Genomic DNA, 16,976 nt, shown 5'->3' on the forward strand with positions numbered 1-16,976 from the left:
TAAAAGATATTTGTAATGGATCTCAAATTGAGATTGTGAATGAGGAAAATATTATATTTCATATGAATAAAAAAAAGGGGTTGTGTTATTAATTTATATTTATTTTATAATCCTTGTGATCTTCTTTTGTCATCATCCTCATAAAGGGGTTGAAAGTAAAATATTTGACTGTGAAAGATCTATTTATAAGCAATGAAATATGATAATTCTATCTAAAGCTCGTTATGATTGGATGCACCTGAAGTTGCAAATTTTTTTAGATATTTGAAAATTTTGGCATATTCCCTAAAGCGAATATTGTATATAATTATTTAGAAATTATATTTATTTTGTTTACTTAGTGACATTATAATATTCACATTGATTTAGACATTTCTAGTAGTAAATGTCACAATAGCACTTATATGTGGATACAAAGTAAAAAGAATGATAGTAAAATTATCAATTTGTTACAATTTAGTACAATTGAAATGCATCTTAAAGTAAACCAGAACTTTACTGATACAAATGCATTTACTATTTGGAGTGACAGTTAGACCATCCTGGATCATATATGATGCGAAAATTAATTAAGAATTCATATGGACATTCATTAAAGAACCAGAAGATTCTTTAATTTAAAAGAATTCTCGTATGTTGCTTGTTCTCAATGAAAAATTGATTATTAGAAACTCACTAGCTAAATTTGAGATTTAATGTCTTGCATTTCTGAAACGAATATGGGCCCATTCATCCACCATGTGGATGGTTTTGATATTATATGATTTTAGTAGATGCATCTACAAAATAATCACATATGTGTTATCAATTTGCAATCTGTCGTTTGCAAGATTGCTTGTTTAAATAATTAATTTCAGATAATGCAATTAAGACAATTCATCTTGCTAATACTAATAAGTTTATATCTCAGTCTTTTATTGATTGAGTTTGAATTTTTTTTTGTAAAAGTTTATTATTTATGCGTATAATGGTTTAGAGAAATTATTGATTGAACACCTTTGATCAATGTCTAAACCATTACTTATGAGAACTAAACTTCTTATTTCAACATGAGATTATGTTGATTTACACGTTGTACGCATTAAGCCAATAAATTATAAATACTCCCCATTACAATTGATTTTTGGTCAAGAGCCACATATTTCTCATTTTACAATTTTTGAATGTGCGTATACGTTCAAATTGCTCTACCACAACGCACAAATATGAGTGAATCCTCAAAAAAAGTTGGGAATATATATTAATTACAAGTTTCTTTATATTATTAGATGTTTTGAATGTATTCGAGATTTAATTATGACATGATTTGTGATTACAATTGTGATTCGACAGTTTTCCCGACATTAGGGGGAGAGAAATAATAACTTGTAATGAGTTAGGGGGAGAGTAATTTGAACCAAAAGTTCAATAAGGATAACTCATTACAAGTTAACTATTAGATGTATTTACAAACTTAATGAGAATAACAAAATGTTATATACCATCTAATATCTTAATTTGAATCAAGTCCCAGTAGGACAATCAATTAGAATAAATAATAGATTGTTCGGTTCCAAAAATGAAAATTCTTCTAGATGGTCATATAGTGGAGGTGGGTGCTCCAGAAGAGACCTAAGACATAACTAATAAGTAAAACTCCAGAAGAGATTCAGGTACCTGAAACTAAATTTTAAAATAATAAAAATAAGAGATCTCGATAAGTTATGTCAATTCGAGAAAAAGTGGAACCAAATAATAAAAGGGGTCAACAATGATTTTGCATGCAATATTGTTATTGAAATAATGAAATAAAAGGAGGATTTTGAATAACTCTATTGAGAAATATAGATATGAAATAAATTGATCAAAATAGAAAGACGCAACTCAAGTACAATTGAATTCGTGGAGTTTTTGGACTAGTAGTACAAATATCTAAAGGTATAAAACCAGTGAGGGTGCAATTGAAGTAGTTTTGCAAAAGCGGAATAAATATATAAAGTTTTCACTAAGTCTTGGCATTGATTATGAAAAGATATAATATTCTTTTGTGGTGGATGCAATAACCTTTAGATATATTATTAAATTGACAATTCATAAAAGGTTTAACTTGCGTCTAATGGTTATTGTTACAACCTTTTATGAATCATTATATAGTAAAGTTTATATTAAAATCCTTTAAGGATTTAGAATGCTAGAAGCATATTGAAATTCTCGAGAAATTATTCATTTATATGAATTAAAATAATTAAACATATGTGGTAAAATTGACTTAGTCAATAGTAGTTGAAAGATGACTATAAAATGATCCAAAATACTTATTTGTGTTTTTATAAAAGAATCATGATTAAAGTTTGTTATGATTATTGTTGAATCTCCTGAAGAGATTAAAATATATTTTCCTCAAATTTCCCTCACTCATGAATTTTTTAAAAAAATGGTAATATAAATGCTTAGCAATACATTCAAATAGTCATTTTGAAAAACTAGTATTCAAGATTGAATATGTAGAATATGAGAAAGTATACACGTTGTACTCTTTTGAAAAAATAGTATTCATGAGGGGGAGTAAACACGCGTTGTACTCTTTTTCCCTTAACCAAGTTTTGTCCCATTGGGTTTTCCTGGTAAGGTTTTTAATGAGGCAGCATATTATGCGTATTATAGATTGTGTACTATTTTTCCTTCATTAGGTTTTTATCCCTCAGGGTTTTTCCTAATAAGGTTTTAACGAGGCACATGATCTATCAATGAACATTTGAGGGGGAGTGTTATGAATATCTTATTAAGTGGATGTCCATCATGATTAAGATAAAGTTTTAATGTACTTTAAAATTCTAATAGTTATTAGAATTAGATCTCTACTCCTTTTATACTTCTTATGCCTATAAATAGAGACTCTGATGAAACATTGTAATCATCCCTTTTTAATCAATAAAGTACATTTTCTATTGCTTTCATATTTTCTTTGTTCTTTATTTTCTCCACCTCTCTTTATTTTATGACAGATTTCATATTTTAACTCTAATTATTATAATATAGGTATAATTACTACATTGACCCCTTTAATTTACTTTTAATCTATAATTCAACTTTCTCCCTATATGCAATTTAGTCCTTATACCTAATTACTTTTAATTCATATAAATTCACTTAACCGAAACCTAATTAACTACACAACTAACTTTGTAAATATTTTTAATAAATATTTTCGAATCCGATTTATGGGAAAGGAGTCCCCAGAATGCACTTTCCAACACCCCTGATTATCGGGTCGTTACATGTAGAGTATTTTAAATGTTATTTATACTATTAATAAAATCTCTGATTGAGTTGGTGTCACGATTCAATTGGACACCAACTTGGTTAGGAAAATTACAAAAATGACCTTTCGTATTTAAAATAATTTATATTATTTGAGGTTACTTTAATATTTTAATTTTAAAATATGCATATGATGAAATTTGAACCCATAACAATTACATAGGAAAAAATTTAAAATTTTCACTCAACCAATGCTTTATTTTGATTTATTTATATATTTTAATTTTATTATGCACGTTTTATTACCTCCATCAATTATATATCTATGTTCAAAATCTGTGGTTTCCACACGCATACGTATGTGATAAGACTTCTGGCATTTATTGTATTTATACATTTTAACTTATACAAAATTCAAAATCTCAATCAAATTTTTATTTATAAAATACAACAAAACCCGTGCATCCTCGAGATACGAAAACTAGTATATCTATATAACTATATATCAAATCAATTTGGACCTTCCTTGTGCCTTTTTTTTTCATTTTACAAAAATGGTTAAATTTTATCTTTGATTCCTCTAATATATTTAAATTTGAGATTTAATCTATATGTTTTATTTTTGATATAATTTGTTCCCTATATTTTTATAATAATATTAAATAGCCCAAATAGTTAAACTTATAAACTTTTTTTATTAAAACATTATGTGATTATATATAATTTGGATACATTAAGAGTCCTAGAGACTGAAATGTGGCTTCCTATTTCTTTTATGTTTATGTCAGTTCTTACATTATTTTTGGTAGTATTAGAAAAATAGTTAAATTTTAATTTTGATCCCTCTATTATGCATAAATTTGATATTTAAACACTACACTTTAATTTCTAATGTAATTTGAACCCTGCATATGTTATTAATTAGTGCAAATAGTAGCTATCATTAAATTTTCAATTAAAAGATTACATGATTATAATAATTTGAATAACTTAAAGGTCTTAGAGACGGATACATAGCTTTTATTTTTTAGGTTTGCCTTTCTTCTTTATATATATATATATATATTATAAAACAATTATCAAACTTCAATTTTAACTCTTATACTATGTTGAAACTTGGGATTTAATCTATATACTTTATGTTTGACATAATTTGATCATTCTACATTTATAATGTTATTAGTTAGTCTAAATATTTAATATTGTTAATTATTTCAATCAAAATATTGACGTCAATCTTTCTTAGGAACACTATTCCAATAAAAAAATTTATTTTATCATGACGAGTTCAAATAAATATTTTTAAGAAAAAAAATCTATATAAACATATTCAATAACATTTTTATTGTTACATGACTATTAAATGATATTTTTAATTTCAAAATGTTATACTAGTGAATTTAATAGAAGAAACTTAATAATAATAATTGAATCTAAATTTTTAAATCTAAATAAATAATTTAATTTCTGGAAATCAAAATAAAAATAAAATATATTTTAACTTTGAAATTTGTATGTACAAATAAATAATAAATCCAAGTTTATATAAGATACCTATTAAGCTGATTATAAAATTTAATTGAATTTGGTTGCTCCACGTCACTGTCTCTTTGAAACTGCATCCGCCGCATGTGACGCACAGCACAGTCATGGGGGCCTTTTGCCTTCGGCTACGTAAAAGTAAAAAACAAAAGAAGAAGCAAAAGTTAATGACGCTACGCAAGGGAGGAATAGCGAATATGCCAAAGTAGCGCGAAGAATCTGAGCCTCAGGCTCCAAATTCCAAAAACAATGGTTTTGCCCATCTTCACGTATTTCCCGGACCGAATCAAACCCAGCAGGCAGCAGGCAGCAGGCAGCAGGCAGCAGGCAGCAGGCAAAGATAGAGAAAGAGTGTGTGTGTGTGTTTTTCTCACTTACCTTAAAATATATTAACAATTTTTTAAAATGACGGTTTCAATATTTTATAACATTCCATCCCCCTCCTCATCTTCCCTTTCTTCTTTTTCTTGTTCATCTTCTTGCTTCTTAAGCATTGCCTCCTCCTCTATTCCCTTTTCAAACCCTAAAAAACCAATACAACTTTCTCTTTCTCATACCTCTGCTTCTCTCTCGGGTATGCCTTGTTGTTTCAATTGTTGAGATCTTGTTGCATGAATGGTGTGAGTTATAAGAATTGTTTGCTCTTTATTTTGGTTATTGCAGATATGGATGTAATAAGCAGTCCTGGATTATACCCTTTGCACCGTTGTAAAACTCTGCATCTGGTTTGTTAATGATCTTTGCTAAGATTTGAATTTTAAAATGATAAGCCGAACTGGGTTTTAACCAAGAATTCTGTTTTTCTTTTTTTAATGCAGGTGAGGCATGCTCAAGGGGTTCACAATGTAGAAGGGGAAAAGGATCACGCCGCTTATTTATCTGAAAGTCTTTTCGATGCCCATCTCACACCTCTTGGTTGGCAACAGGTTTGTATGAATGCAATGGAAAACCATTGGTTATAGATATGGTTTTGTCAACAAAAATGTGTGCAAAATCTAGCAATTGGGTTTATTTGGTTTTTACTAGAAAATCTGAATTTGTGTTTGTTTCTTTGGTAATACTGTTGTGGCCAGTGGACTGAATTATGAATATGTTTCATCGTATTTGTACAAATAATATAACAGGTTGATCATCTGCGCAAGCATATTCATGAAACTGGGCTTTCTAAGAAAATCGAGTTGGTCATTGTTTCCCCTTTGCTCAGGTATATAACTTTTCAATTCTTTTGTATCTCATCATTTTTATTTTGTTTTCGACACCTTTTCATTTCATTTCATCTCCTTTCCCTTTTTTTTTTTACTAGTATTACTTTTAGAAAAAGAAACTTTTTTGGGATCATTTTTTTTAGTAAACTATATCTATGGTCACTTTTGTTTATCTCAGGTTACATTTTAGTCACTTATGTTTGAAATGTTATATTTTAGTCACTTACGTTTTCATGTTGTAATATTTTAGTCATTGAGCCATTAATTGCCATTGACAGTGTAACAGTAAGCTGACGTGACACGTTAAATTATCATTTCAAACAAAAATTTTAGGTTAAATTATACAATTGGTCCTCATATTTTTTTCATTTTGAGCAATTTAATTTTTTCTTTTATGTTCTTTTAACTTTCTTTTTTTCTTTATTTTCTATTTTCTTCTGTTTCCCCCTCTGTTTTCCTACCTTCTCCATTTCTTTTAACATATTAGGAAGTCGAATTGGCAGTGAAGAAAGAATAACAAAAAAATATGGGGATCGGTTGTATAATTTAACCTAAAATTTTTTGTTTGAAATGATGATTTAACGTGCCACGTCAGCTTACCGTTACACCGTTAACGGCAATTAACGGTTCAGTGATTAAAATGTTACAACACGATAACGTAAGTGACTAAAACGTAATATTTTGAACATAAGTGACCAAAATGTAACCTAAAGTAAACAAAAGTGACTATATGTGTAGTTTACCTTTTTTTTTTCTAAGTTTGCCATATATGGTGGTTTTATTTATTTATTTATTTTTTTATCTTTTACAAAAGAGACCGTAACCTAAGATTGGTGAGTGGTTGCAGATGCTAGGATTTGAATCCTAGACCTGCTTGATACCATCTCTAAGGCTAAGCTACATGAACCAACTATGCTAAGCCCTGGATCATATATGTATGTATATTTATGTATGGTGGTGTTTGCCTAGCTTTCTTCTTCCTGTCCACTTTTACAGTTTCCTCTTTCCATCCTTTTACTTTTTCGTTCAACCAAGCACACCCTTGTTTATGCCTGAATTGATTAGGATTAAGTGCACAACTTCACAGAACAAGTTCAATATAAAACCACAATCTTCTTTTGGAACTTGAAGGCCAGAAAAAAAAAAGAGAAAAGCAGCACTTATCCATAGGAAACTGAAAACAACTAATTAAATCCATTTAGGAATTGTAGTAAATATGTTTAGTTCTGAATGTTCATTGCCAGGAAAATGGAAACATCTATGCTGCTTTTATTAATGGATGGATACTTTGGTTTTAAATTTTAGTTTTTATAAAAGTTCTCATGCTATAGCTGTTGGGGAATTATGGATTTTAGAAACTTTTGCATTATAGGACTATGCAGACTGCAGTGGGAGTCTTTGGTAGTGAAGGGTATAAAGATGGGATAGATGTACCTCCATTGATGGTAGAAAATGCAGGTGAAAGTAACCGACCTGCAATTTCAAGTTTGAATTGCCCGCCATTTGTAGCTGTTGAACTTTGTCGAGAACATTTGGTATGTACTTGAACTTCTAATATAGCTAACTAAATCTCGTTATGGATCTTTTGGACTTTCATTTATTTATAACAAAAACAATGAAATCAATTCTGGTGATATATGATAGACATCATATGAAAGATTTTATTTAAAACTGAATATGTTTTCTGGTGTACAATGAATATAAATAGTCAAATTCATGCACACATGGCCTGGAAATGAACAGATCCCAATTTGGTGCTATAATGAATATGCAGAACTCATTTTCAGTGTGTGGAGATTTCTCCCTTTTTGTCTGATAAAAGCTTGCAATGCTAATAAATTTTTTGTTTTTGATATTAACATTGATATTCAACAGCCACCAATGTTCTTGATCAAACCCCAAACCTTTGCTTTTGGAATAACTGATGCATTCAAATTATCTAGTGTGGATTTTGTACTGGATTCAATTAAATTTCTTTTTTCTCCTTTTCAATTTGGATTTTGGATCCTCCCAATGTTCAATTTTTTTGTTTGTATTCTATAGAATTTCCTATTTCCTATCAATTATCTACTCCCAAAGTTTATAAAATGTTGCAAACTCTGTGAAATATGCATGGACACTTCGTCATATGCATTAGAATGTGCCTAGTATTTGTCAGACTCAACATATATATAAAGATGGGAATAAATTACTTGGGCGTGACTATTGGATTCGGGTATATGTTCAACATGAGTATGTTCAATTTTTATCCAAGTTTTTCATGTATTTGAATGGTTCTTAAAGGCATATATCCCCATTCCAAAGTTTGGATATATACCGAACATGAGTACTTAGAGAAAATTGAATAGTTGGAGCAACACAACTCTTTAAGATTACGATGGAGTACAATATTTAATGGTTTAGGCGTATCAGTATAAATTCTGGAAATTGAATGGTTTTAACACCTAGGTTCCAACCCCCTTCATGTTTTGGGGACTCGACAACCCCAGCAATTTTAAGTTCACCGGTAAATATCTGTCGTCTGTTTTAATTGCTTCCATGGCAACTGCCACTTTAACCTAAGAAATTCTGAATTTGAAGAAGAATGGACATGGCAGAAGCTAGTGCGTTTAATGTAATAGACAACCATAAGTTGGTAAATATATGTGCACTTAAGAGTTGGTTTATTGGGTAGAATTTGTAGCTAATATTGCTTGCCTTGATTTTCTTCATTGTTCTTGTTGATTTTCTCATACTGTGCCTTTCTCGTCTTATTGCATTTGTTTTTCCCCATTGAACCACAGGGAGTCCATCCATGTGATAGAAGAAAAAGCATCAGCGAGTATCGGCTTGTCTTTCCTGCAATTGATTTTTCTCTGGCAAGTAGTTTGTCTTATGAACTTAATGATTCTCATTCACTTTGCCTAAATATCAAAATTTGTTATAATTGCAAATCCAATATAGTTTAATTGGTAGAACTATTGTTTCATTTTGTCCTTTAGATAGCAAGCGATGAGGATAATTTGTGGGAAGCTAACAGTAGAGAAAAGAATGAAGAAGTAGCAGTCAGAGGAATAAAATTTTTGAACTGGTAAGTGACTTATTTGTATCTGCTTTATAAACTTTACTTTTATTCTGATCGGCATAACTATACAATCCTGGAAATGGGTGATTATGTTACCCAAACTCTTTACTTCCCCTAAAATACCGATGTCCCACATGTTTAGAGATGGATATAAGAGTATGATCCTCCAAATATATATACATAGATATATAACTTCAGAAAAAATGAGTATACCCTCATCAGATGCATACATTTGACACACTTCTGAATCTGGGTAACATAGATGGCTAGATTGTTTTCGAATTAGGGTTGCACTGTCCAATTAGTAGAACATATACTCCAACCATTTTTTTTACTTTATCCATTTATATTTGCTACAGGTTGTGGACAAGAAAAGAGAGGGAAATTGCCATTGTTACTCACAGTGGCTTCTTGTACCATACCTTGAGTGTTTTTGGCAATGATTGTCACCCATCTGTGAAGAGTGAAATATGCACACAGTGAGTTCCGCAAGATTTCAATTGTTAATTAACCGCTATGAACAACTCTTACTTTGATTGTTTTGTCTATATTCTGTTAGATCTTTTCATAACAAGTCAGATGAAAATGTTTCTTGATAGATCGATCTAGTTATCTTTGAAAGTTGAAATTACTGATAATCCAGAATCTTGTACCTCTATATAATGGATCGCATTTCTCCTGGACCAAATGGCATAGTTTTATGGGCAGATTTTCTCTGTTAACTAGTATGAATCTGAGCTTTCCAGTAGAGTTGATTTAAAAACTTAGATTTATGCGGACTAATAAGAAAATTCGGTATGATCCGTTGCAGCTTTGCAAATTGTGAGCTTCGATCCGTGGTTATTGTTGATAGAAGGTAAGTATGACATTATAAAACCTTGAAATTGAAGCCATTTGCTTAATCCTGTACAATTGTTGGAAACCTTTTTTCTTTGTGTTTGTTGCAGTATGATGGGATCAGATCCTGCAACAACAAACTATCCTGGAAAAATCCCTAGTGGGCTTGATCTTCCCAGTGATGTTGCTGATGAGAAGCTCTCGAATGATGGAGAAGGCAAGTAGTTATTAATCCGCCGGAATCTGAGTTTGATATCCATAGCAACTATAACAAAATAATTTGGTCTTATGACCCTTAAAACATTTCAAAAAGAGTTAGATCTTTTATATTTTTTTTATAGTTGCTATGGTCAACATATCGATACATCTATTGTAACAATTTAGCTACTAATTTGGTTGCATTGATACCTTTAGCGGTTGTTCCGATTCATGTTCCACTTGTACCGATACTCCCAGTAGAGGTACTGATATAAGGTCCCATGGAGCTGGAAATTGGCTATTGGTTTCATTGTGTCGATACCAACAAAGGGAAATACCAAGATCTTGATGTAGGGGACAAAATAAGCTCCAAAACTTTTTCAAAATCCCACTAAACCACACAGAAAACTCATACACTAATCAATTTAAAGCTTTAAGAACTTGTGAAAAATCACACTCAAATTTAACCATACATTCACATTCATGAAACCATCATGCTCATTCCATAGATGATGTACACCCAAAGATTGTAATGCATTCATGCATCTCCAATTGAATCATTCACTTAACCATGACCATAAGTTCAAGAAATCATCAATTCAAAAATCTCAAAATAAACATTTAAAACATCCATTATTAGACTTTCAAGTTATGTGAAACTAGATATATGCAACATGACTGACCCCAAAGTAGATGTGACTAAGAGTCAGTACCACATATACATAGTTTTATACTCTTCTAAGTCTAGCAATAGTGTCAATGTGGTCCAAGAAGATGGCTGGCTTCCAGGGCGAAATTAGAAATTTTTTTGTGAGGGGACAAATTTAAGTTGTATAATTTTATGAGAACTAAAATGTAATTTCACTATTTTACTTTATAATTTTTAAAATATTAAATTGAAATTTTATTTTTTTGGGAGTCAAAGTGTAATTTTAGCATGTATTAATTTTAAAACTTCATAAAATTTAAAGGGCCAAAACATAAATTTACTATTTTAAGGGGTGGAGTCTTTGCCAGCTTCTATACTACCGCCCCTGGTTGGCTTCACGAAATATATATGCGCAAAAGCAATGTTGCATTAAGCATAAATACCTGTAAGATCTCATGAAAATAAACTCACTTATCTTATTACCAAGTATGAGGTTTAAGCAATTGAACTATGAATACAACATTATTAAATAACAATATGATACGAGTCTCAAGCCCATGGACATGATGTGCTTAGTTTCTTACAAAGTCCAATCACAAGATCTAAATTTAAGCAGTTGAAGTAAAAAAAAATTCAATTTATTCGTTCAAGGCTTTATCATGAGAAAATTTCGAGAAGAAAAGTTGAGATCCAAGACGATAGACTTTGGAGTTCAATACGGAACAAGGATGAATTAGATGGGATTAATTTTGCTACCACAATCCATGATAGCAAGTTCATGTGGAAGATGGTAATAAGCTTAGGCGTTATACTTCAAGGACCCCGATCAAGCCCACACTTCTACCCATGTTATAATTGTTGGAAAAAAACCTGGTTCGAAAATAGTTTTCTTGTACAGTGGAAAATAAAAATTTTGAAAACTGACTCAATTTGTAGTATTTATAGCAATAAACTCTAGACTAAATTCGCACTTGTGTTTTTGGATAGGCTGATCCTTCTCATTTTCATCTTTCAACCAAACGATCTTCTCAGCTATTCTCGTGCCATGAACTAATTCAAGCATGGATTCGAACAATTCGAATTAAAACATAGAACTAGTAATAGTTTTCTTTTCTTTAGTGTAAAAACGAAAAATCTCTTCTCAAATAGAACCGACAGAATTGTTATTTCGAAAAATAAATTCAATAGTTAAGAATTAGTTCTCTCTATTTTCGAGTAGAGCAACAATATCTTTTAATTGTGATGTTTTTAGCCCTACTGATGTCATCTGAGAGAGAAGGTAGAACTCTTGTTGTATTGTCGAAGTTTATTTAATTAGAAAAAAGAACTCCTAGTCTAACTAGAAGTATAGGTGGCAACAACCCTAGTTAACATTATTAGGGTTTGCCGTCCACCTCTTTAACAAGAAGGGTTTTTGGGTATTTCCTATATCTGGTCCAACTACAAATACTTTTCGGGCTTTTAACCCAATATTTTATAATTTGATCCAACCTAATATTCTTTTTTCTATTTTTCAAAATAAACTTCTCAATATATTTCCAATTAAATAATTTTCTCAACCCAATTCTAATTCCATTAAAATCATTACGACTTTACTGTAAAAGAATTTATGATAAAAATATATTTAATTTTTCTATATTTAATAGTTTACTATGACCAAATGATTTATTTCTATTTTCAAACTTCATTTAATTTGAAAAATATAAATTCATTTTTCAGGTTATTTTCATTTTCATTTTGGAGAAAACCACATTTATTTTCAAATGATTCAATTTCTCTATTTTCATTTTTATTTTGGTGAAAATCATAATCATTTTCAAATGATTCCAATTTTTTATTTTTATTTTCATTTTGAAGAAAATCATAATAATTTCCAAATGATTTCTCATTTATCCATTTTTACCATTTTTATTCATTTCTGTTCATTTGATTCAACATGCAATTTATTTCTGGTTTCAACGAACTGGCGAAGGGACTGATTGGAGGTATACAATTAAGGCTTAAATGATTTATAATTAAGTTTTAGCTTTTTATCTATTAATTATAGACTCATTTAGTCACGAAATTATTCCACTATAGTATAGTGACTAAGCTCTCCCTATTGGCATACCATTACGAAAGCAACTCGATCAATGCTCGTCCAATGACCTTATCATAATTGTGTTACCTTCATAGGATATCCTTAATCTCTTTTGGATAATATTCATTCAATATGATCCTATTTTATCTCATGCTAATTATTAAATAGTAATCAAGTCATTTATCACAAATACAAACGACAACGACTTGTGACCACGTTCATTTTTCATCAATCATGTAAGACTAATGAGAGAATATTATTTACCCAAGTCTCAAGCTATGAATTTCATTGTTTTGAATGACGCTACATACTGCAGAAGTCGTATACCTAATGCACCAACTTTCGGTTCCTTATCTATTTGAACTCAGACTTTTACTTACATCGAAGTATACAAGTCACGCATATATAGTCCGTCATCCACTCAAGATTTAGGTATATTACACCATGAATGTCACAAGTGAATAAATCCATAAATGGATTTAGGATCTATTCTTCTTGAGTCCAGTCTGATGTACAATCAGTCACATCTATGTCTCTATCTTCTGGGAGTCATCCGCTCTGATGCCCAAGACAAAATATCTCCCCAATTGGACTTGATAGACAACATATTAACCTTTCAATCAATTCGCTCATTTTCGATGAGATTAAGGACACATTTAGGTTTGTCTACTAAGACAAGCTATTTTTCTGTATTACGATCTGGTCATGTAACACTGTTTAGTATTAATTTAAATATTAGACAATCAATTAGCTAATATTTGTCTCCATTTTTCTTTACGTGCAAAAACCTCATTAGGATAATTATACTAAGTATATTACTCTAATCAATGAATTTGTTTTATTATTCAATCTGTTCGAAAAATTATAAGTTTACAAATGAATATATTGCACTCGGGACACTAGATCCAACAATAATCTATTGACTTACGGTGCATTTTTGAAAGGGGTATAGCTATTTTTGGGTCAATATTTCTGCATATTGATCGAAGACCTATCTCTTAGCTTTGCACTACACTTTGAATCACTCGATTTCAAGTTCGAGAACTCAAGTTATGACCATTTTAGTGAAAATTGTGTGAGTAGAATATCTAGACGAGACTATTATTGAAATTAAGAGTTACGGGCTTTTAATTCGAGTTTAAATCATATTAGTTTCAATTTTTAGGCATAATTTTTATTATATACGAATCTAATATTGTATTTATTAAATTTTATTATTTTATTATTTATTTATTCCGAAGTTTGAACATCTTTAGAAGTTTTATGTCAACAAGAAAGTTTAATGTAAAACTGTCTCTTGTTTAGATTAATTAGATTTTCAGTATATTTGAGAACTTTATTTGGATGTACTTAGCTAGCCTATATAAAGGCTTTTTCATTGTACACAAATCAATCAATTAATTCAGGAACTTCTCTTTAAGTTAATAAAATTCTCTGAGTTTTTTTTTCTCGAGAATTTCTCTTAAATTTTCTTTTAGAAGAGTTTTAACAATCTTCATATTTTGGAGATCATCTTCAAGCTTTTTCTTATCAAATTTTCTTTCTATCTATCTTTTTCATATTAAGTTAATTAGAGCCCTTTAAAGGGTTATGAATTCATATAGTTTTCAAGATTCCTTAGGAATTCTACACGTCATTTTTCATCTTTTTCATCTATCTTGTTTCGTTTATTTGTTATTATGTTATATTCTTATTTAATTGTTTCTAATTTTTTATTTGAATTCCTTGTTCTTTTTCTATCATAATTATTTGTTTTAATTGCTACCCTTTTGATTCTTAAATCTGACTTGCATTTGTTTGCGTTTCAAGTTGTATCAAACTTTAAGTTTTCCTTCATTCATCTAGAGCCCTAGGCCAAATCCGTGACTCGAACAAACTTGCATTCCTATTCCACATCTACGTGTCCTTATTATTTGGAATCAATTTCTTGGGCATTTTTTGTATTCTTTATAAATTTATTTCTAGTAAAATAGCCTCAAAACAATTTTTTACTTAGAAAAATTTTGCAAAAAGAATATTTTTTTAGTGGGTAAACAATTTCCAAACGATTTGAAACTTTACATAATAATTCTTGACACTCTCTTAGAATATTAAAAAAAACATCCTCACAAAAAAAGTGATAGAAAAAAAGGAACAATAGAAAAATAAAAAAATATTTTGTTGGTGAAATTTTGTGTTAAAACTTTCTGTATCAGATATGAATTATTTGAGGAGGCTTCAGTTTAAATTTTTTAATTGTTTTGAAATTATTAACACCTCGAACAGAGTTTGTCAAACTATTTTACAATTTTCGGGTTTTCAGCAATTTTCATTGACTCTTAGCCTTAGTCTTCATTTGTTTTTTCCCTTTCATTATTCCTTTACACATTCTAACACTTTATTATTTCTTATGTTAGTGGGTTAAAGCACGTTGCACATTCCTTCTTCTGTGCAGCACAAATTTTTTTGTGTCTTGTTGATTTTGGACTCCTAATGTCATTCGGTTTGCTTTGCTAGATTGATTCTTACACATTCTGATTGGTTAATATAAACACTTTTAAAAGATTCACAAGACTGATTCTTATCTCATTGAGAGTAATTTTAATTTTGAGTGCATAATAGTGAGGTTTGCTTAATTTTTCATTTCTTGAGTGTTATGCTCTTTTCAGGATTTTACAATTATTTATGATACTATGATAAAAAAGTTGAAAAGGGATCAAAAGGTTGAAGATGCTAAAGATCAACAATGAGATAATATTGTAGACACAATTAGCAAAAAGTTGGCTCATCTAAGTACCCAAATTGAGTGTTTGACTGATAATTGGGGTGATGATGATGGTGTTAAGGTTGAACAGCTTTGTGCTCATGGAAATAATCCTAGTCATGTCCCTTGTGCTAATGATGAGACTTTAGTTAATAATGACCATGAGCTGCCTTTTTAGCTAAACCAAAGTTCTCTATTTCACAATTTTGTGGGAAGAATGATCCAGAGGCTTCTTATGATAGGAAAGTTGGGCATAAATTAGTATGTCAATTCAAGAGGAAATGACCAAATGAAAGGAGGAATATGATTGATCTCTCACTTGTTGTGTAATGTTATTGATGTAGTTCAAATAACCATTAGAGTTTCCGGTATCCAATTCAATATCTAACTAGAGAAGAAAGTAAGTATGACTTTGTACTTTTTGTTGGCTTTTACTCTAGTGAGAAAGATGTTTGTGATGGTGAACTTTGTGAACCAGAAAAACATGATTGTTTGAATTTTTTCCTCGAATCTATAAATTTAAATGAGATAGAAACGTCACGTTTTCCTACTGAGATGTATTGTACTGAACTGAATATTCATAATACTTTGAGGGGATATAGGAAGTGAGAAAAACTCATGTGAAAAGACAGAGAGAAAAGAGACCTTAAATGATAAAAGTTTACTTGATGGTTCACTTTTGGTGGGTGAAAATACATGAGGTAAATTTGGAGAGTTCTCAAGTGGAAAAAGAAAATGAAAAGCAAGAAAATATCCATGCAAAACTGAGGAATAATTATGTTTTAACTAATCATAACTCGAATTTGTTTAGTGGTGTTTATTCATTATATGATTTCAAAAATTTATTGACGAGCTTTCAATTACATTACTCTATCATCGATAGATGATTTTACTTGTGGGAGAGAGGTAAGTTGAACATTGATAATTCTCCACAAGTACTACAAGGTAAGAAAGATAAGGAAACATTAGAAATTGAATCAAGAAGGCATACCTTGAATGTTTTTTTTATAAGTATGCTACTGATTTTATTTTTAAAATATTTCCTTACATATACTTTCTTACATTAAACCTTGGTCTGAAAGTTTCATTATGGGTATATCTAGGTTTGTAAGTGATACTTTTGTTGCATGTGATAGATTTATTTAAAAAAAATTTATACATTTGCCAACAAAATTATCTAACTTAAATCTTAAAAAATGAATTTACACACAATAATCTTAACCCTCTTGATTTTGATTGTTATGTGAAATTGTTGACTCATTGTTGGAAACATGTTATTTTTTACTTGAACACCCATGTGCCTAACTATTTTTTTGTTTAGTGTTGATAACTTGCTTTTAGAGACGTACTTGATCGAAGTTGATTTGAAGGATGAAAGTTATGTCTTTGATCTTGGAGATAGTTTTGGTGCACAAGAA

At 30.0% G+C, this 16,976-nt stretch overlaps 1 protein-coding gene across 4 annotated transcripts; it reads left to right on the plus strand.

Moving 5' to 3' along the window:
- Positions 1 to 4,935: 4,935 nt before the first annotated feature.
- Positions 4,936 to 10,318, plus strand: LOC107921104 (phosphoglycerate mutase-like protein 1). Of its 4 annotated transcripts, none has more exons than XM_016850971.2 (10): positions 4,936 to 5,356; positions 5,446 to 5,507; positions 5,601 to 5,708; positions 5,907 to 5,986; positions 7,360 to 7,522; positions 8,771 to 8,845; positions 8,969 to 9,057; positions 9,411 to 9,530; positions 9,863 to 9,907; positions 9,999 to 10,318. In XM_016850971.2, the coding sequence occupies exons 1-10, from the start codon at positions 5,188 to 5,190 to the stop codon at positions 10,111 to 10,113; spliced, it is 1,026 nt and encodes a 341-aa protein (XP_016706460.2). In that variant the 5' UTR covers positions 4,936 to 5,187; the 3' UTR covers positions 10,114 to 10,318. The 4 variants fall into 4 exon arrangements, with proteins under 4 accessions (XP_016706460.2, XP_040942364.1, XP_040942365.1 ...); XM_041086431.1 differs by having other exon boundaries at positions 4,937 to 5,139; XM_016850972.2 differs by having other exon boundaries at positions 4,937 to 5,133.
- Positions 10,319 to 16,976: the final 6,658 nt, after the last annotated feature.

The sequence above is a fragment of the Gossypium hirsutum genome, chromosome D01 (assembly GCF_007990345.1).
Source record: "Gossypium hirsutum isolate 1008001.06 chromosome D01, Gossypium_hirsutum_v2.1, whole genome shotgun sequence".
NCBI lineage: Eukaryota > Viridiplantae > Streptophyta > Magnoliopsida > Malvales > Malvaceae > Gossypium > Gossypium hirsutum.

Excerpts from the sequence above, each read along its gene's own strand:
- LOC107921104 (XM_016850971.2), top strand. The coding sequence starts at position 5,188 with ATGACGGTTTCAATATTTTATAACATTCCATCCCCCTCCTCATCTTCC. Across the intron at positions 7,523-8,770 it reads AACTTTGTCGAGAACATTTG|GGAGTCCATCCATGTGATAG; the intron begins GTATGTACTTGA and ends ATTGAACCACAG. Across the intron at positions 8,846-8,968 it reads CTGCAATTGATTTTTCTCTG|ATAGCAAGCGATGAGGATAA; the intron begins GCAAGTAGTTTG and ends TTTGTCCTTTAG.